Source organism: Podarcis melisellensis (assembly GCF_964234715.1).
Source record: "Podarcis melisellensis genome assembly, chromosome: 3".
In the NCBI taxonomy this organism is placed as follows: Eukaryota; Metazoa; Chordata; class Lepidosauria; order Squamata; family Lacertidae; genus Podarcis; species Podarcis melisellensis.
In genome coordinates, this window is record NC_138530.1 from 42350006 (window position 1) to 42371061 (window position 21056).

The window sequence follows — 21056 nt, forward strand, 5'->3', positions numbered from 1 at the left end:
CTCAGTGTGGAACTCAGTGGAACATATGGGTGAGATGTGTTCTGCAAAGCAAGGTGTGAAAATCAAGAGAATAAGAATAAATGAGTTGTAACTTACAACTAAATGCTACTAATGTTTTCACAAACATGAACAAGAACGGATTAATGCTAATGATTGCTCTTTTAGTGCTATACATAAAGTATTAAAAGAATGATTAAAAATTGAGTTAATGATTTAGTCTGCCATCCTTTTAATTCATTATTATTATGCTCACCAGTTAAGACAATCAACATGTCCATCTGAAGAGCTCTACTCTCTTTCTGATCTTCAGTCAAGTAAGTAGATGTTAGCCCTACTTTTTTGTAAATGCTTCTTCCCATGTTTACTGTTTGGCATCCTGAGATTTAACTTCCTCTTGGAACTTAAATTTTGACTCGACTAAGTAACACCTGAGAGAAGAGCTAGAAGGATTGTTTTTTGAGTTTGTGTTTTTGGTTTTTTATGCTAACTAATATGTTTTCATTTTTTTGGGTTGTACAGTGCTTTTGGATTTAATTTCAGAAGTGATCTAGAAGAAAAATACAGACAATTGGAAATCAAAGAACAAATGTTTCCGGCATTGTGGATTAACAGCGCTTCTGTATTGGAATCCATTTATTCACTCTGCCATTGGCATCTGGTTGTCCTCTGAGAGAACAGGATGATGGACTAGTTGTGCCTTTGGCCTAATCCAGCAGGACTGCTCTTATGCTCATTACTCATTACTCTAATATTTTGCGAGCTTCTTGGTAATTTGTTCCATCACCTTCTTGAGGATGCCCTATACTACTTTCAGCCACTGTTGAATGATGGGCTGATGAAGGATTTTTAGGAATATATAATCAATACACATTATTACAGTGGTACCTTGGTTCTCAAACTTAATCCATTCCAGAAGTCCATTCCAAAACCAAAGCGTTCCAAACCAAATCGTGCTTTCCCATAGAAAGTAATGCACAAAGGATTAATCCGTTCCAGACTTTTAAAAACAACCCATAAAACAGCAATTTAACATGAATTTTACTATCTAACGAGACCATAAAATGAAAGCAATAAACAATGTACTGTACTTTGCAGCATTGATCCATTTGCGCAGTCACACAGTCAATCAATCAATAGCTGAACAGGGTTCCACACAGTCACAAAAATTAAAGAAAAAAAGCCCGAAACAAAACCGCAAAATAAATAGCGAAAACAGACAGATCTCAGTGTAGCTCTCAGAATGGAAGCGTGACACTCAAATCTGAAGCGTAACACTCAAAACGGAACATGTTCTGCTTCCAAAAATGGTTTGCAAACTGGAAGACTTACTTCCAGGTTTGCAGCGTTCAGGTTCCAAGTTGTTAAACTACTAAGCCATTCAAGAACCCAAGGTACCACTGTATTACTATTAGTATTAACAACAGTAGTAGGGGTTTTTTTAACCACCTTTTTGCCCACAAGAGCCCCCATGGCAACATCTTATTACAATCCAAAGATCATTGACCTGATTTTAACTTATTTCCAAATAAGCATGCTTAAAATTGCACCACAAAGGTAGTATTCACATGTGGCATTTAAATCATTTTATTTTTTCCTGCATCTGCCTAGAAATGTCCGTTTTATTTAAAAGCAAGTTTTCTTCTTCTTTCTATCCTGCTTCCGCAATATTCACCATCATATGCACAGATGGTGGGAATGGGGCTCAGTGGTCCTTTTAGTATAACATGTGAAAAAAGGGGCTGCATACACTATTCATAGCCATACTTCTTTCATCTTCCCGGAAATGGAACAATTTTCATTTTCTAAACCCCAGAAAATTAAAACAATTTGTTTACTCGATATCATTTCACTTTTTACTTCCTTTGTCTTCAGTGTGAGATGGGAAAGCTAGCTCCTGATCACTTGCTGTGAAAACTCTTATGGGACAATTTTTCTCAGACAATGTTTAATTCTGACATCTTGGCCAGATTCCAGTCTGGATAATTGCCCTCTGCTTTTTTGATTCTCTAAATTGTCCCTAAAGTTTTGGACGGATATATTATTCTTGTTTGCATCTGTCCTGCACTGAAATGTCCCCCACATTGCATTCTTAAACGGTTGCTACTCTCCATCCCAGAGGTGGTTTTGCTTCAGCGATGGGTGAAGTTAATACTGTCTGCCTGTCTCTGAAATAAATCAATAAATTCTGCAATGTGCATTGTGCTCCTTTGGGCTGAATAGGTTCTTAAAAAAATATAATATCCTGTTCTTAAAATGTAAAAACGGAAGGAAAGAGGGCCATGGGGCCACTTCCAGGGGAAAGCTGTAATACGAGCACGCAAGTGTAGTAGCACTACATTTCCCTGGGGGTGTATAGTTCAATGGACTTTCTTAAGGCTTCCCCCTTCTATAGACATTGAAGTAGGGGAACTGGAAACCTTCCTTCATAGCCTTTTTACAAAGCAGCCTACAACATCAGTGCCTCTGGATATTTTGAATCCCTTTTGCGTAATACTCCAGGGTGGCTGATCTTTGGAAATTGTGGACCCACTCCATTTAAATGCAGCACTCTTGAGATTCCTTATGCTCAATAGAGCTCTATCCCACTGGTTAGGAGGAACAGGAGTTCTGTGGCGTTCTCCCCAATCCACATCCAGCCTTCCCCTCTGATCAGTGCAAGTGCATGAGTAACTTGCACCAAACTTTGGGAGACAGCTGAATGGGGATATACAGTGGTACCTCGGGTTAAGTACTTAATTCGTTCCGGAGGTCCATTCTTAACCTGAAACACCACTTTAGGTAATGGGGCCTCCTGCTGCTGCCTTGCCACCGGAGCACGATTTCTGTTCTCATCCTGAAGCAAAGTTCTTAACCCGAGGTACTATTTCTGGGTGAGTGGAGTCTGTAACCTGAAGCATCTGTAACCTGAAGCGTATGTAACCCAAGGTACCACTGTACAAGGTGCAAACATAATATGTGCAGGATCATGCACATTGTTAATTTTTCTGTGTCATTAGATCTGGAAGCAATTCTGGAGCTCCGTTATTAGTTAGTATAACTGTACATAAGTAAATTAGTTGGTCCTTTCCCATGGCCGGTCACCCCTGCAGTGTTTTAAATGGTGGACATAATTTTGTACCTTTCTTCATAAGATTTGAGAGGAGCTACAGTTTACTTTTTGATTAGCTGTGAGTGGTAAAGAAGCTGAAGAAAAAAATATATTCTTATACCTTAAATGACAAAGATTTCTTTCAGTAGTAAGGTAAAGAATTCTTTTCACTAGACGTTTATGCTCGATTGCCAAGTGGTTTCCTACACACTTGAAACCCTGTGTGCCTTTTCTGACTTTAAAAGCATCCTTGAACTAATGTACAATTACTGTAATATCTAGTTTGGCTCAAAGACACTTGGTTTCTTGTTTCCAGATTCGGCACCACAGAAATCATAACATATAAACAATTGATCGGATCAGCTTTCATTTCCCCCCTGGCCTAATAACTCGGTTTCCAATAAAATGTGGACCACTATGAATAAACTATGCATGGATATTATATTTTTGATTTGGACCATGTCAGTTAAGATGTGGTTAGAAGGGTGCAGATTCTTTTAAATCGTTTCCTGCTATAGGGATTCATTTTGCAAAGTGGGGATTTTTACGGGGTTGGATCAAGAGGGAAACCTGCCAAAGGGGCTAGTAGAAGCTGGATTCCTACCCTGACTTCCCTGGCAGCCAGTCTAGGGTTGGGAGACATTCCTCAATACAGTGGGCTTGGGGATGTGGAGGGGGGGAAGGGGAGAATACCCCCAAATTGGGCAGATAATTTTTCCTAGTGGGGCTCCTGCTCATTGAAGGTGTCTCTGTCTGATTTTTTGAAACCCCCACTTTCACCTCAGCCCCCTACATCACAGTGACCTTCTAACCATCAGTGAAAGGGTTTTGGCTGATGGGTTTTGTCAGGGAACTGCCATCGGAAAGAGAGATGGTGCAGAGGCTCCAGCAGACTCGGAGAGATTCTGCAGCGGAGGAGGGAACCAGCAGGGGGAGAGCAGAAGCTCCGGCAGAAGGGGAGTCGGAGGAGGGAGGGCTCTGGGATACTTCTAGTGAGAATAGTGCAGAGGTAACAAGACCCCCGTTGGCAACTCCCACCCTTCGCCGGAAGCTGTCACGCAGAGAGTCACGAAGGCGCATGTCCGTGAAACAACTTTTATGTTGGCGTAAATTTCGTAGACGCCCACTGTCAGATTCTACCAGCGACTAACGGAGTCACGCCTTGGGAGGCTCCGTTAGTGCCTCGGTTTGGTTGACCAGCCAAACACCAGAGGGATCAAGCTTTTACGCACAAGCAGCTCATTATCCCATCACAGCAATCTGACAGTCTTTGTAAGCAGCTTGTGCAAGCAGAGGGCATCATGAGCGAACCAGCCGGAACCGCAGGAGCTGGAGCTGGAGCAGGTCCAAGCCTGGAGGAAAGGTACAGGGCGATGGAGGTCCAGCTCGCGCTGCAAACGGCGAGGCTTGAGGAGAGGAGGGCTCAAGATGCGGATAAGGGGAAAACCGCCCCACTTGCCAGAAAGGTGCCTGGATTGGTGCAGAGATTTGGGGGGGATCCCAGGAACTATCAAGCCTTTAGAACGGAGATGCAATATGCTCTCAATCTACTGTTTGATGACTTCACCGATGAGAACTCTAGAGTGGCGTACGTAATTAGCCATCTAGAGGGAGGGGCGAGGGACTGGGTTCGACCCCTGATGGCAGCCAATAATGATATCTTAAAGGACACGAGGAAGTTTTTTCGCGCCATGGACTTGATGTTTTCCAGCGAGATTGAGCAGGGGGCGGTGCGGAGGCAGTTGATGGGGTGCAAACAGGGGAGCCGATCTGTACGTGAGTACTGGACTGAGTTCACTATGCTTATTCATAGACTGGGGTGGGATCTAGCAAGTGAACCTATTCAAATGTTATTTGAAGAAGGGCTCTCTCCGACCGTGAAAGATGAACTTTCCCGGGCGCCCAGGGCGGAGTCTATGGATCAGCTGACTAAATCTGCACTGTCCATAGGAGCGCGCCAAGAAGCAAGAGCTTTGGAAAAGCGGGAAGGAAAGGGGGAACGTTGGAAGGACTTCCGCATTCCAGAGATTCCGGAGCAGTCTTTCCCGCCCGCAGAGCCGATGGAACTGGGAACAGCGCGCGCGCGCGCAGTTTCAAACACCAGTGAAGGGCGGAAGAAGGAGGGAAAGAGTGCCAAGAGATGTTATCTCTGCCAACAGCCAGGGCACTTTGCCAGAGTTTGTCCGCAAAGGAAGGAATGGCAGGGCATGGCGGGAACTGTTGGGGGAAAGGAGGAAGGAGAAATAGAGGAGCAAGTAAAAGCCAACGCCTGGTTGCCAACATCAGGGCACAGCAGCCAGGCCAGGGAGTAGTGAATGTGCCCACGCCGGAACCTCCAAGACCAGCGCTTGTGATAGAGGTGTTGCTGGAACTGTCAAACGGACACCCACTAAAGATAAAAGCGCTATTGGATTCAGGCAGCTCCTGTAATTTCATGAGTAAGGAGTTTGCTGCTGAACACCAGATACAAACTCTCCCATTAAGTAAGCCTTTGCAAGTAACCACGATTGATGGGAGGGAACTGTTGGGGGGAGAAGTGAGCCAACAGACTGTACCAATGATTATGAGGGTGGCAAGACACACAGAACTGATAGCGTTTAATGTAGCCACCTTGGGAGGAGCTCCCATCATTCTGGGAATGAGCTGGCTGGCACTACACGATCCGCTAGTAGGCTGGCATCAGAGGGTGGTTTCCTTTGGTTCAGCACATTGCCTAGAACACTGCAAGGAGGGAGAGGGTCAGGCAGGGGCCAGAGCCACTCTAGCAGGGATGGAAGTGACTGACAAGGGGAAGGTGCCACCACAATACGCTGATTTGATTGACGTCTTCAGTGAAAAGGAAGCAGATAAACTGCCCCCGCACAGACCCTTTGACTGTCAAATCACCTTACTCCCAGGAGCACAATTGCCAGTGGGCAAGCTGTATGCCATGTCAGACCGTGAGATGCAGGAGTTAAGGGAGTTCATTGACAAGAACCTCAAGCGAGGTTTCATCAGAGAGTCACGAGCGGTGGGGGGCAGCCCAGTGTTCTTTGTGGACAAAAAAAACACGGGCAAACCCAGGCTTGTGTGTGATTTCAGGGCCCTAAATGCTGTGTCAGAACCAGTGACTTTCCCTATGCCCAGAATTGATGACATTCTGACACGGGTGAGAAAAGGGAAGATTTTTACCAAGCTGGACCTTAGGGGGGCATATAACTTGATACGTGTGAGGAAGGGGGATGAGTGGAAAACCACTATGTTCACCCCCTTGGGGGCGTTTGAGTACCTAGTTATGCCTTTTGGATTACAAGGGGGCTCCGCCTGCTTTCAATCATTCATGAATCACGTCCTGGGGCCATTGCTTTACAAGAACTGCGTGGCGTTCTTAGATGACGTCCTGGTGTACTCAGAGAATGAGGAGCAGCATGTGCGAGATGTTAGAGAAGTACTGAGCAAACTGCGAGAAAATCGGCTGTGGGTGAAACTGGAGAAATGCCAGTTTCATAGCAGGGAGGTGGAATTCCTGGGGTACCGGTTGTCTGACAAGGGGTTGGCTATGGATCCCAGCAAGGTTCAAGCGGTACTGGAATGGAAAACACCAAAGACCAAGAAGGACGTGCAAAGGTTCCTGGGCTTCGGAAACTTCTATAGGAAGTTCATCAAGAACTTTGCCCATTTAACAGCGCCCATCACGGATTGTCTTAGCAGCAAGAAAAAATTTGCTTGGACGGAAGAAGCGCAAGGGGCATTCGAACGATTAAAGGCAGCGTTTGCGTCGGAGGAGCAACTTTTGCACGTGGATCTACGGCAACCAATGCGAGTGGAGACTGACGCGTCAGACTGAGCGGTAGGGGCCGTGCTTCTCCAGCCGGGGAAAGATGCGTCTGAATGGAGACCGTGTGCATTCTTCTCGCGGAAGTTGAACAAATCCGAGAGGAACTACACAGTATACGACCGAGAACTGCTCGCCATTCATGAAGCATTCCGGAGATGGCGGCACTTGCTGATTGGGGCGCAGCACAAGGTTCAAGTCCGGACTGACCACAAAAATCTGGAGTACTGGAGAACAGCCCGAGTGCTGAACCAGAGACAAGTGAGATGGGCCCAGGAGTTCTCCAAATTCAATTTTGAGATTCGTTACGTGCCAGGGTCCGAGAACGTAAGGGCGGACGCTCTTTCCAGAAAGCCTGAGTACTTAGAGGGGGAGGGCGCGCCGGAAGCAAGGCACGTAATCCCTGAAGACCGCTGGGTGTGTGGGGCGGCTTTGGTGGGGCAGAAAGAACTGTTAGAGGGTACGGAGAACGACGAATACGCCCAAGAGAAACTCAGAGAACTCAGGAGGACAGAGGAGAACACAGGGGGGTTTGAAGAAAAGAGTGGGGCGTTGTATTACAAAGGGGCACTGTACATACCCGATGGGGAACTGAGGGGCAGAGTACTCAAGCAGTTGCATGATAGCCCCACAGCGGGGCATTTTGGACAGCACAAAACCATGTGGTTGGTTACCAGGGAGTTTTGGTGGCCCAAGGTGAGGGAGGATGTACGGGAATATGTCAGGGGTTGCGACAGGTGCCAGCGAGCGAAAGGCGAGAGGGTGGCGCCAGCGGGGCTCTTACAACCCTTACCCACACCAGAAAGGCCATGGGAGGCAGTCTCCATAGATTTTATGACGGACCTGCCAAAATCCAAGGGCAAAACGGCGGTCATGGTAGTGGTAGATCTATTAACTAAGATGTGTCATTTTATAGCCTGTTCACATGCGGTCACAGCGGAGGAAACCGCCAAGTTGTTCGTAGAGCATATTTTCCGGTTGCATGGCGCCCCCTTGAGGGTGGTCAGCGACAGAGGGAAACAGTTTACTTCCAGGTTCTGGAGGAAACTTATGAGCTTACTGCACGTGGAAATCAATTTCTCCACTGCCCGGCACCCGGAAACAAATGGGCAAGCGGAAAGGGCAAACGGGATTTTACAACAATACCTGAGGTGTTATGTAAAGGACCGAGAAAATGATTGGGTAGATAAGTTACCTCTGGCAGAATTTGCCTACAACAACGCTGAGAACGTGTCCACAGGGCTGAGTCCCTTTCTGGCAAATTATGGGTGTCATCCCAGGGCATTTCCAGGAGAAGGAGGGGAGAGGTGGAGTGTGCCGGCGGCGGAACATTTTGTTGAAGAGATGGAAGCCATCCACCGTCAGCTACAACTTAACTTAGAGAGAGCCAAGGAAGAATATAAAAAGCAAGCAGACAAAAATAGGAGGGAAGGTGAAACTATAAGGGTGGGAGACCGGGTGTGGCTATCCACCCAGGGACTACCTTTCAAGGGGGGTTGTAAGAAACTGAAACCCAAAAGATTGGGACCCTTTGAGGTCATACAGCAGGTGAACCCAGTAGCATTCAAACTCAGACTGCCCAGTCACATGAAATTGCACCCAGTATTTCACAGGTCATTACTGTCGCCGTACCGAGAGGGACGTGAATGGGGGGGGGAGCGTGAGAGAGAGGTCTCCCGAACGCCCGTGATAGAAGAGAGAGAACGCGACATGAACGTGGCAGGAATCATTGATTCCAGGTGGAAGGGGGATCAGGTGGAATATCTGGTAGAATGGGAGGGGGAAGTAGAGTCGGAAAACACTTGGGTACCCGCTGAGGTAGTCAATGACGAGGTTTTAATAGAAACATTTCATCGGCGTTTCCCAAAAAAACCGCAACCCATGGCACGATTTAGAAGGGAACACTTTGGGACCACCGATGAGGAAGGAGAGTTTGGAGGGTTCCCAGAGTCAGGGGTGGGTGAGGAAGCCGACTCCGACGAAGAAGAGGAAGACGGGGAGAGAGACGGTACGCCATGGTTAGAAGTGTTTGAATCCTCGGACGACGAGGAGAGTTCCTTTAGGGGCTTTCCGCCCTCACCGCCAGTGGGAGAGGACGCGGGGGGTGAAGGGGGCCCTGAGGGGGAGGTGGATGTCAGGGAACTGCCATCGGAAAGAGAGATGGTGCAGAGGCTCCAGCAGACTCGGAGAGATTCTGCAGCGGAGGAGGGAACCAGCAGGGGGAGAGCAGAAGCTCCGGCAGAAGGGGAGTCGGAGGAGGGAGGGCTCTGGGATACTTCTAGTGAGAATAGTGCAGAGGTAACAAGACCCCCGTTGGCAACTCCCACCCTTCGCCGGAAGCTGTCACGCAGAGAGTCATGAAGGCGCATGTCCGTGAAACAACTTTTATGTTGGCGTAAATTTCGTAGACGCCCACTGTCAGATTCTACCAGCGACTAACGGAGTCACGCCTTGGGAGGCTCCGTTAGTGCCTCGGTTTGGTTGACCAGCCAAACACCAGAGGGATCAAGCTTTTACGCACAAGCAGCTCATTATCCCATCACAGGTTTAAAGGTTCCTAAAGGGAAGAGTGGGCTTCTACTAGTTCCATTCTTTGGACTTTTCTCTGGATCCAGCCCATGGTTTCTCTGTTAATACTCGCCATATTACCTGTCATATTTAGAGATAAACATCCAATATATTCTTATTACATTAACGTGCATTTTTATAGACTTTGAATTCCAGCCTTCCATAATTTTATTAAGCTCCCCATTGTGTATTATAAACAGGTAGTTTTAAATACCGGTAGTATTTTGTGAGAACTGATTTGAAGAATGAAATCAACCCAAGTCCTCTTCTTGTGCTTCTGGGTGACACAAAACAAACAATCCAGCCACCTGCTTTGCTATTTTACAAATCTTCGGACATCTTTTAGTTCCAAGCTTTTGAGCTATCATTCACACAACATTTGCAGAGTTTAGCAACAACTACCTGATGGTGAGAGGTAGCAATCAACAAATAAAATGGTACATGCCTCACATTTTGTATCTTTGGGGTTGGAAATATATAGACCACGGTTTCCCAAACTTGGGTCTTGAGCTGCTTTTGGACTATAATTCCCATCATTCCTGACCACTGGTCCTGCTAGCTAGGGATGATGGGAGTTGTAGTCCAAAAACAGCTTGAGACCTGATTTTGGGAAACCCTGATCTAGAGTGCAAATCTGCCATTGGGCAGACACAAAGATGTTGGTGGAAGTTTCTGTTCACCCCTTGCTTTATGTTGCCTCCTCTAAAGATTTTGACAAGTTAAGTGAAGAAATGAAAGATGGTCTTGGGCACCTTGCAAGGACTCTGCAGTTGTATCTGAAAGTGGAGATCCAAGAAGCTTCTCAGCTGCCACCTGCTCTAGATATTCTTCAGACCTTCGCAAAAGTAAGTGTTAAAACTGGATTCCTGGCAGTTCTATCATTTCCCACGTCCTTAATTTTTGTGTTTCATGCAAAACCATAATATATTGCCATATGTCAGTGTGAACAGTAAATGTTACGTTCCACTTTGGTAATTAAACAAATTCTGTGCCTGGGAGCAGTATCATTTACTTTATATATATAAAATTGAATTCTTTGTTTTTAATTTAAGCAGCAAAGAATGGGCATATTAAAAATGAGAACGATGATAGCATAAAATGCTGATATTGAAAAATGACTTGGAACGATTAGAGACAAATTCTATCCCCCATAAGGTGTTGCTTTCTGGAAAAATGATCTTATGGCTTACGCTTTGCATTTTTCTTTTGAAACCTGTATATTTCTACCGAATAAAATCTGTTTGGCAGATACATTTATATTTTGTGTTTTTTCTCATGTTGATATATGATGATGTGTTCCACAATATATCGGTGAATTCCAGAATTAGCTATGTCTGGCCATTTCCCCCCTTGATAAACCATCTGACACTTATATTTATTATAGGCAAACACTACTATCCTTGCTGTTGCCCACTTTTGGCCTTAGTTGAAGAGATGGCTTTCTAGAATAGTTTGGGGATCTTTTTTATAATAGCCATTCATTTTTCGTTCTTCGGGCCGACTGCGCTGCAGAAGTTTCCTGGTGTGGTTGGCCTCTTAAAGCATTACTGATTAGCCTTTTTGAATAGCCCTTCTTTGGCGGGAAATTTCCTGAGATCTGGCCTGTGGGGAATTTCCCACAGCTCTTGGGAAGTCCATGTGGCCAGGCAGCAGAAACTGAAGCAGGAGCACGAGGGTCCACAACCGTAGCCCCCCTGGGGAGTGATGAGCAGCTCTTTCAGAGTATCTTTTTATATCTGGTTACTGGATATACGGTAATCAAATCAAAATTGACAGTATGCTCTAAAATGGGCAACTGGTTAATCTTTTAATGAGTTTTTTAAAGAGTAACTTTTACTAACAAATTCTCAAACTACGGCTAATTTTATAATTCTCATTATTTTGCAACAACGGATAAGTTGAAATCATAGGCGCCGACTCCATGGGGCTTGAGGGGGCCCGAGCCCCCTCAAAAATTCGTTTGGGGGGGCTCCGCCCCCCCAATAATCTCCGGCGCCCCTCCAGCAGAGCGCCATCGCCGCCCCTCCCCCAGTCCAAAATGCACAGGGAGGGGCGGGCTGCATGCCTCCTGCCCTCCCTCCCGAGCAAAAGCTCCACCCAATTTCCTTTGGAGCTGATTAATAGGCGCAGCACGCTCTCCCCTATTCGCTCACGAGGAGGCGGCGCCACTTTATTTGCATATTCATGAGCTTATTTATTATTCATGAGCTTTCCCGGGCCCCCCCAATATTTTTTATAAGTCCGCGTCCCTGGTTGAAATAAGTAGGAACACTGCCATCTAATTTATTAGATTTTTTTTCAGTGTTTTAAGAAAATTCTAACTATTTCAGTGATGGCTCAGAGTTTAGTAACACTGCTATTACATATTCCTGGCTTCTTGTTTTTTCAGTCTATATATTGCAGTCTTTATTTGAGAGTGCAAAGTAGATACGTATTATTTAATCCTGAAATATTAATGTCCTGGGATTTAGTAGTTACATAATCATAATAAAACTGATGGAATGAGGTGTGAGTCATATTTCATCCACAAAAGTTGTGGGAGGAATTCAACATTCAGCTATGTTCCATGTACCGTCAGTGCAAGCATTTCAGCTTGTCAGATGAAACAGTCTCTCCCCACCCCCCGTCATTATAGCAGGAGATATATACGTGGAAGAAGGGCCTATGTATTTCAGGGGCATTGTTTTGTGGGGTGCAGTGTATGGGTGAAACATTATGCCCAAGTATATCACTTTATTATTCCCCATTGGAATGAATGAGAAAATGTAAAGAGGTGTGTTCCTTTAGAGTTTGGCTTAAACTGCTGCTAGTGACAAATGGTCAGTTTTCCCCTCCAACCCCACTCCAAATATTTCCTACCTTACAGATTACTCTATACTTTAGAACTCAGTGGGATCCACTGAGAACTGTGCTAACTATTTGCATAGCCCCTCAATTCAATTTCTGGGTGTAAAAGAAAGATGGAAACAGCTTTTTTATATATACAGTGGTACCTTGGTTCTTGAACTTAATCTGTTCTGGGAGTCTGTTCGACTCCTGAAACCATTCAAAAACCAAGGCACAGCTTCTGATTGGCTGCAGGAGCTTCCTGCACTCAAGCGGAAGCCACATCGGACGTTCGGCTTCCGTAAAGTGTTTGCAAACTGGAACACTTACCATACTTCCGGGTTTGCAGCGTTCGGGAGCCAATTTGTTTTGCAACTGAGCCGTTTGGGAATCAAGGTTTGGCTCTAATTTGATGTGTCTAGGTTGTCACTTATTGAGCTGCATCTGTTGTGTTTTAACTATTTCCAGGTTATTTTCTTGCTATTTAAACACTGAGTTGATATAATTTTATTAAGCATAATATGCTGATTTGTGTGTAGCTATGGAAGTCAACCGTAATGAATTTCATTTTTCCGCTTTGCCGAAAAACTAAATGCAATGAAGATAGTCTTTTCAAAAGAAGTGTGCAATGTGTAGGACATCAAGCAAGTATTACTATACTTCGCAAAATTACTTTTAATCGATCTTCTGCCATTTTGTTTTTCATTTATGTGTCCAGTGTCCACTATTTGAATTTTTAATTTTGCTGTTTCTATGTTGTAACTTATATGCTGTTCCTTTAAGGGGAATAGCTTGGGAGTGACCAGGGAGAGGCCTATGGAGACAACTTTTTCTGAGTATTATAAAAAGTGATGGCAGCTGGGTTTTCCTGCTCTTTTCTTCCTTTTATATTCAGCTTGTTAAAGCATAATTTAGTTGGTTGTAAGCAAAGGAAAAGAAATCTTTGTTACAGAAGTCAAGCTTACAGGAACCATCAGTCCTGTTAGGAAGACTTAGACTGTTGCCTTATCGTGTATTTACTATACTATGTTTAATATACTGACCTTCTGCTTTTTATATGAATGACATGGAGGTTTAAGGCTCATTATGTCATAGAGAGCAATTTATTAACTTTTGAATGAACAAAAACAAGGAAGACTATCTGTGAGAGAAGTGAAATCCCATGTAGCATTTAAAAGACGTGTTGTGAGTTTTACGTGGCGCTAGATGGACTCATGGTTTTTTATGAAAGTAGTACTACTAGTATGTGATATCCTGTTGTAAGATTGTTTTTCTGACTTTGCAACACATTCTTTTCAAGTTCACTGGATGCTTGCTGTAAGCCTAGCCTCCATTTTTTCCTTTCTGATCAATCAGAAATTGTAGAAAGCTACAGTTGAAGGTCAGTCATAATCTGTTTGATGCTGTAACTTCAAGAATAAGAACGAAGAGACAAGAAGTCAGAAAAACAAGCAAACCTTCACTGAGGTGACTAATTCCTGACATTTTCTAGAAAGAGATTCCAATGAAACTAGCTTTAAAAAAGTAAAAATTGGCTCCTTAATTTGCCCCTGTGCTCAAGAGAGTTTTTGATCAGATATGACCAGAGGCTAAAATCAGTTTTGGAAAATATATTTGAAACACATCTACAGAAGGTCAGTGAATGCATTTCAGTTTATGAATATCAAAGAGAAAGCAAAGGCACATTGTACACAAATGAACGTTGTGGAAGGGAAAATACAAGGAGCAGTGTATGCAGGTGAAATAAAACACAATGATTAAATGGAAAAGCAAAACAGAATACGAATATGCAATCTTTTTAAAATCATCTTTATTATTAATTAACATACACTACACACAATTGAACACAAAAAACCAAAACACAAGCACTAAGTTGCTTCTTGGGGCTTTCACCTTTACCATGCATGAGTTAATAGTACTTTCTTCTCTTTTCTTTGTGCCCTTGTTATCCACAGCCTAAATTATTACAAGTCTAGCTCAGTTTTATTGTTAAAACAACAAGGTCATCACAGAGCTCAGAAATAAACTGATTTCAGGCCACAGTAATAAAGCCTTATTAAGAATATGTGGTCAGCACACCAATTTTTGTTTGCACACGGGAATTCCCCTTCCTGACCTCTGTGCATAGCCCCCCTCCCCCCAAAAAATCTTCTCTGGTGGGTTGAGGGGAAGTTCTGATACATAGCCAGAAGTTAGTGATAGGGCTGTATCATCAGTGATTCAGTTCACATTTAAAGGCAAACTTCACTAAGAAAGAATACGTGAACTGAAATACAGCTGTCATAATTCACTCTTCTCAAAAAAATTGCAATGCAGTTCTCTAGCCGAGTAATGTGTACTAAAATGCACAAATTTGGGTAAAGTGTACATAAAAATGCATTTATTAGTGTAAATAACATAAAATAATGCGTTGCACTAAGGGAAATGTCTGTATTAGGCACATTTGCATACAAACATGTATAGTCACACAAATGCTGATGAATTTTCATGATGACTTTTTAAATTTGCAAATTGATTTGAAAATATTAAGATTTGGATGAATTAGAAACCGAAATTGACAGATTTGCCCATCCCTGAATATCAGTCTCCAGTAATTGTACTAAAAGATGGATGTAATTCAAGAACCAAATCATTCATGTGCAAATGAAATAAAAAGGGGTTAAGAAACTGACTAGTCTCACACCTTTAGTTGTAGGAATTATTTCAGATGGCCTTAAAGTAAATCAATGTCAATTGATACTTGTGCTCCACAACCAATTTATCATGATTGATCCTATTGAAGGCTGCTGTAAGGTAGACAAATGCCACAAAGTAGTCTTTTAGCATATTTGCTAAGCCAGTAATTAAGAACAAAGCATTGATCTATTTTCCCACAAGATGATACCCCTTCTTCTAATCATGTACCTAATTTTGACCCGATATCTTACAGGCTTTTTGGGTGATAATGACTAGGATCCAATTTGTTCTTATATATCATTAAGATAATGCTCACCCTCCAGTTTGTGGGCTTTGTACCGTATTATTTATATAGGCAACAATGCATGTTTGCTGTAGAGTTTCAACATGACAGTAAGTTGTGCTTAAACCATGTATGTACAGTCCAATTCTTTAAACATTATATTACATGAGCTCACCTACATGGAGCTATGTGAGTGTTAGTGGTATGGATGCAACCCCATAGAAATCACTGTGTTCCAACATGTGACGATTTTACCATCTGAAATGTTCTATGTGAGTGGAGTCTGCCAAGTGGAGTGGATCTATCCTAAGTCAGTGCTTCAACCGTTGTGTCTGAGAATGTGTGTATCTGGATTGTGATGCGGATATTAGTTTCCCAGTATTTCCCAAAGTTATAAGATGTCGCCGAAGGTTTGATTGGAATTGGCCAATTGATGGCAGACATTCTGTATGATTTCTAGACATTTTTTAAAATATAAGCCTATGAGCCTCTGCGTTCATAGTTTACAATTTTAGATACAGTATTGGACTATGGAATTAGTAGCTGAAGTAAGTCAGCTGGCATGTGGGAGCTCTTAGGGAGTAATCTTAGGCACATGAAGCTGGCGTAAATCAAGCTGGTGTAAGTTGGTGTAAGTAAGTCCTATTCATCAGAGGACTGCTGCTGCTCTGCTTAGTGTGGCAGAGGGAAAACAAACCTTTAAAGCCTTTAAAATTGTGCTCTATGCCATGGACTGCAAGAAGATCAAACCTATCCATTCTTAAGGAAATCAGCCCTGAGTGTTCACTAGAAGAACAGATCCTGAAGCTGAGATTCCAATACTTTGGCCACCTCATGAGAAGAAAAGACTCCCTGGAAAAGACCCTGATATTGGGAAAGATGGAGGGCACAAGGAGAAGGGGACGACAGAGGACGAGATGGTTGGACAGTGTTCTCGAAGATATGAACATGAGTTTGACCAAACTGCGGGAGGCAGTGGAAGACAGGAGTGCCTGGCGTGCTCTGGTCCATGGGGTCACAAAGAGTCGGACACGACTAAACGACTAAACAACAACAACAACAACATGCCTGGTTGCCAGGTCACATAACCAAGCTGCACAGGCTCAATTTGTTTATGGATCCAGAGGGAACCCCTTCCTCCCCAATCCAAATAGGTTGGTGGCTGTTATTAGTGATGGGTTTTGGAGAGAAGACCAGGTGGCCAAGATTCACTTGAGATATATTAAAACTTCACATCAGAATGTTTTAGGGAGTTACAAGCATGTGGGGTCATCCGTAGCAGTCTCTAGTTCATGACATACATCTATAGATAGTTAGAATGTCCTGGTAGGAGTCAACTGTCCATCAAGAAGTATTTGTCAAGCTCTCCTTGAAGCAAGAACTGACAGACATCTAGGCCATTGCTTTCAGTATTGTTACCGGTGATGCATAGAAACCTGTGGTAGCAACCATGCATTATGCAAATAGTAGCTTAGATATTCCTGTGTCAGTATAAGCCAGGCAAAAAGAGATCGCAATCAGTTCCCTTCTGTCTTATTTAGCTGCTGTAATGTCCACAATATTCTGAAAGGCTTTTACCTTTATTTAAAATGTCAACTTGTAATAATTAATAAAAGATTCAATCAAATTTCCATTTAGCAACAGTTTAAAATGACTTAATTATCTTAAGACCGCTCTCTTTTCATTACCATTCCGAGCACACAGAGTTCTGTCGTTGTTTTTTTAATTTGCAGACTTACAGAGATGAGCTATAAAGAGTTAGCTAAAACTTGTTTAACCAGGCTTAGGAAAACAGATGGAAGTTTGCATGGAATTAGTACTCAATTCTGGGCTCAAGGTCCCTTCCCATTTATCAATTTGCTGTGCCAACAAAAAAGAGCTTCATTTTTTTCATTTGTTGTGCATTGCATCTCTCACAGCTACCCACTCTTCTGTTTCATGCATATCAGTATGCAATATTTGAACATTGCAGTTATTCCCTTGATAATACAATTATATATTTTGCGGTTTTCACAAGAGTTACAACCCTGTATTGGTTGATGATTGTATGAGATATTGCCATTGCAGGATTTGCTTTCTTCAGTCTCTGGGTTGTATCTGATTAAATCATGCTCAGAGTATATGCCCATTGAAATCAACGGACTTAAGTTAGTGAAGTCCATTATTTTTGCGGGTCTACACTTGGTATGACTTACAGAGGAATCCCCCCATTATGCCAGGCTGTTGCAGGGAGTTGTACTGAGCAAAGGTATTCCTCTGCACAGCTCTACAAGTATCTACAGGAATAGCCAACTGCACAAATATAAGGTGGGCGGACACTTGGCTTGCCAGTACTGCATGTGAAAAGAATCTAGGGGTCTTAGTAGACCACAAGCTTAACATGAGTCAACAGTGTGATGCAGCAGAACTAAATTGTTGTTGTTGTTTGGTTTAATAATAAGGATAATAATAATAATAATAAAGCTAATGCTAGGCTGCATCAGCAGAGGTATACTGTCCCCATCAAAGAAAGTAATAATACCACACTATTCTGCCTTGGTTAGACCACACCTGGAGTACTATGTCCAGGTCTGAGTGCCACAATACAATTGGACATAATTTGGAATTACGATGGTGGATTGAACCTGCATTGATTTTAACCAAGATGTAAGATATCAGAACCAGAATTTGCATGTTGGTTCCTGAAACCAAGGTGCAGGATTTTGTCCATGTTTGGATACAACTGGATGCCATTTTGAATCAACACTGAACCTTTCAAAACCATTGATTTCAAAAGTTCACCTTTTTTGTTTATTAGAATGACTGAGCAAAGCCAGACTTTTACCACTAATGCTATGATTAAACAGAAGCAATAGTAGGCCCTGCTCATGGATGAACTCTCAGACTATTACATCACCTGTGTAGGAATAACATTGTCACCTCCAAATGACTACATACTTTGGGCAGTGATCCAAAGGCAGAGAACAACAACACAGGTGTGGGTTAGTCAGGAGCCTGCCTCAGAGATCCTACAGGCTCCAAGCTGAGCTGAGGCTCAGTCCGAAGGAGGCTGTTTTGCAGGCCACTTGGAGAAACACCTGAAGTCTAAAATTCTGCCATACACCCAAATTCTCTAGATCCTCCCCAAATACCCAAATCTCTCAGTTATCATGGACACTCCCAGCAAAAATCAATAGGTAGCATATATGAAACCTAGTTGGTACAGGGCACAAAGTACTTCTGAGCTACATTTATCACTAAACATATTGTTGGCATTTTTTTTTAATGTAACATATAAATGGAAGAAATGCCTTGTACAATTTTAGGCTCTCATTTCTGGGAGAAAAATGATGATGACCTATGTCCTCTTTTGTCATCAAGTTTGAGAAATATACAGAACTCCTACTTAAGTCCATACTTGCTCATTGTATGCTGGGCTATATTTTGCTTTGTTTCATCTTTTGAAAACCAGATTTATATTAAGCCTTGTGAAGTTTTGTTGGAAACAAACGGAGACAGCAATCCTGGAAAACATTCTCTCTAGTGAATTGTGACAGCTGTGTCTTTTCTCAGCTTAAATCCCTTGTTCTATCCGTCTCTCCTTTATCTCCTAGCTTTTTGTCATTTTTTAACTTAACCTAATATCCAGGGATTTAAATATCAGAATTCTGAATATAGCTGAATTTTGGCCCAAGTTCAGAATGAGCTTGAGCAGTTGTTGCCACTTTCTCAGTTTCATTTTCATGGTTAATGTGAGCAATGCTTTATTATTATTATTGTATTTTTAAGAAAACGAGTTTATATTCAGAAACTGGAATTGAGTTCGGGAGAGATATCTCTGCTGTAATACTGTCTAGCTTTTCTGTAGCAGATTTGTGTCCATGTCAGTGATAAATATGGATTGTGCTTAGTGAGGTAGAGCTATGTGGGTTTCCTGTGTATATAGCAGCTATGCTATCACAGTCCGGAGCAGCTTTTGCTAATTATTCCTGATATAATTTCAAACCTATCTGACTGTGAAATTGTAACTGCAAGAATAAACTTCCGAGTCTGTTGCAGAAGCTCAATAAACTAGTTCAGCTGTTTCCCAATCTATCTGGTTGGCATGTGTTGATGAGTGGAAATAAAGTTCTCTGGTATGAATTCTAGCGCCAGTCCTCATGTGCTGTGAGTGATTCATGTTTAGATCTCCTGAATTTTTTATTGCAAAGCAGTGGAGCCCCCGTACCGGGTACCCACATCCTGAAATGCTCAGAAAATGCAATTTTAGAGCTATTACTTCATTAAAAAAACCATCCTCTAATTGATTGATGAATTATTTTATTAAATCCACATATATTTGCATGTGAATAAAGCAATACCGTATTGGCTTGAATATAAGCCTCACTTTTTTTTTCCAAATTCCAATCGTGAAAAGTGTAGCTTAAATTTGTGACCTTAAAAAAATTGGCTTTTACGATATCGCTGCTGAAACAGACGTACGGTAAAATGGAATGGGTGTGAGTGTCTGAGGAATATTCAGGTATTGTCTTTTTTTCTTTCCCCCCTTGAATTTTAAAGGTGCGGCTTATATTCGGGTGCGGCTTATATTTGGGCCAATACGGTAGTTCTGATGAATGCAGCATTATTTATTCGAGTATTTAAAATGCTTCTTTACTGGCCTTCAGCTCTTCTAGGGAGGTTTCAGTTTGTGTTGCAGCAAGTACTACTTTAGGTAAAGGTAAAAGGTGCGGGTGGTTCAAAGCCGCGCGATGGGGTGAGCTCCTGTTGCTCTGTCCCAACTTCTGCCAACCTAGCAATTCGAAAGCACACCAGTGCAAGTAGGTAAATAGGTACTGCTGTGGTAGGAAGGTGAATGGCATTTTTGTGCACTCTAGCTTCCATCACGGTGCTCTGTTGCGCTAGAAGCGATTTAGTTCTGCTGGCCACATGACCTGGAAAGCTGTCTATGAACAAACGCCAACTCCCTCGTCTGAAAAGCGAGATGAGCACCATACCCCATAGTCAACTTTGACTGGACTTAACTGTCCAGGGGTCCTTTATTTTTACCTTACTTCAAAGGAAATTTCCCCTTTGGTATGAGAGAAGGTACTTGCCCTCTGCAGATTGTAAGCATTGACATCATTGCAATTTATATTAAGAGCACATATTGGTGAGTGCCTACAGTTTTTAAAATACTGGATATTCCCCACTCCTCCTTTAGATCTGGACCATGAATGCAGCATATTTTTCAATCTCCTTTTGTCAGAATTTATGTGGCCTAGGAAGCTTTCCCAGGCTATAATTACAGTACCTCTTAATTCCATCTTTTGATAAGCAAGAAGCAATCCATATATATCAGTGGCTATTCTCTTTTTCCCCATTCTTTTGAAGATCGAGCTTCACCAGGAAAGAGTTCAAGAGAGAGGGCAACTGGTGGCTTAACGCAAGTAAACAAATGGTTTTGATTAAATCCACACAATGATAAATGGTGGGATTTAGGATAATGGGGTACAGTTGGTCAATTTATTATTTCAAAGCAAGCTTAGTTTGGAAAAATTCATGAAAATATCTTGGGAAGGAATCCTCAAGGGTTGCACAGTTCATTTTGCCTTCATCTATCACAATTGCTATTGTCTTTTCCTTCATCAAACACATTTGTAGCAGTACATTTAAATTTACTGTTTCAGCTTGTCTGCTCTGAATCAATTTAATCCTAGTTTGGTGTCATGCAGTGCAGAAATTTTGTTTCAATGAGACTCCCTACGTCAAATGGTTCAAGATCATCCACATGTAAATTGGGCATGCCTCTGATACTACCTGTGATAGTCAACTGTTTATGA

The 21056-nt window shown here is 42.7% G+C and overlaps 1 protein-coding gene across 4 annotated transcripts in view; it reads left to right on the forward strand.

The window, feature by feature from the left end:
• Positions 1 to 21056, forward strand: part of SMYD3 (SET and MYND domain containing 3) — a gene marked incomplete at its 5' end in the record, with an annotated part of 376460 nt that overhangs the window by 41276 nt on the left and 314128 nt on the right. For all 4 annotated transcript variants that reach the window (XR_014166902.1, XR_014166903.1, XM_081905838.1 and 1 more), the window contains 2 exons: positions 257 to 314; positions 10179 to 10315. Coding sequence is in view for 2 of the 4 variants with exons in the window: in XM_081905838.1 (XP_081761964.1) it covers positions 257 to 314; positions 10179 to 10315 (195 nt within the window). The remainder of the gene's footprint in view (positions 1 to 256; positions 315 to 10178; positions 10316 to 21056) is intronic.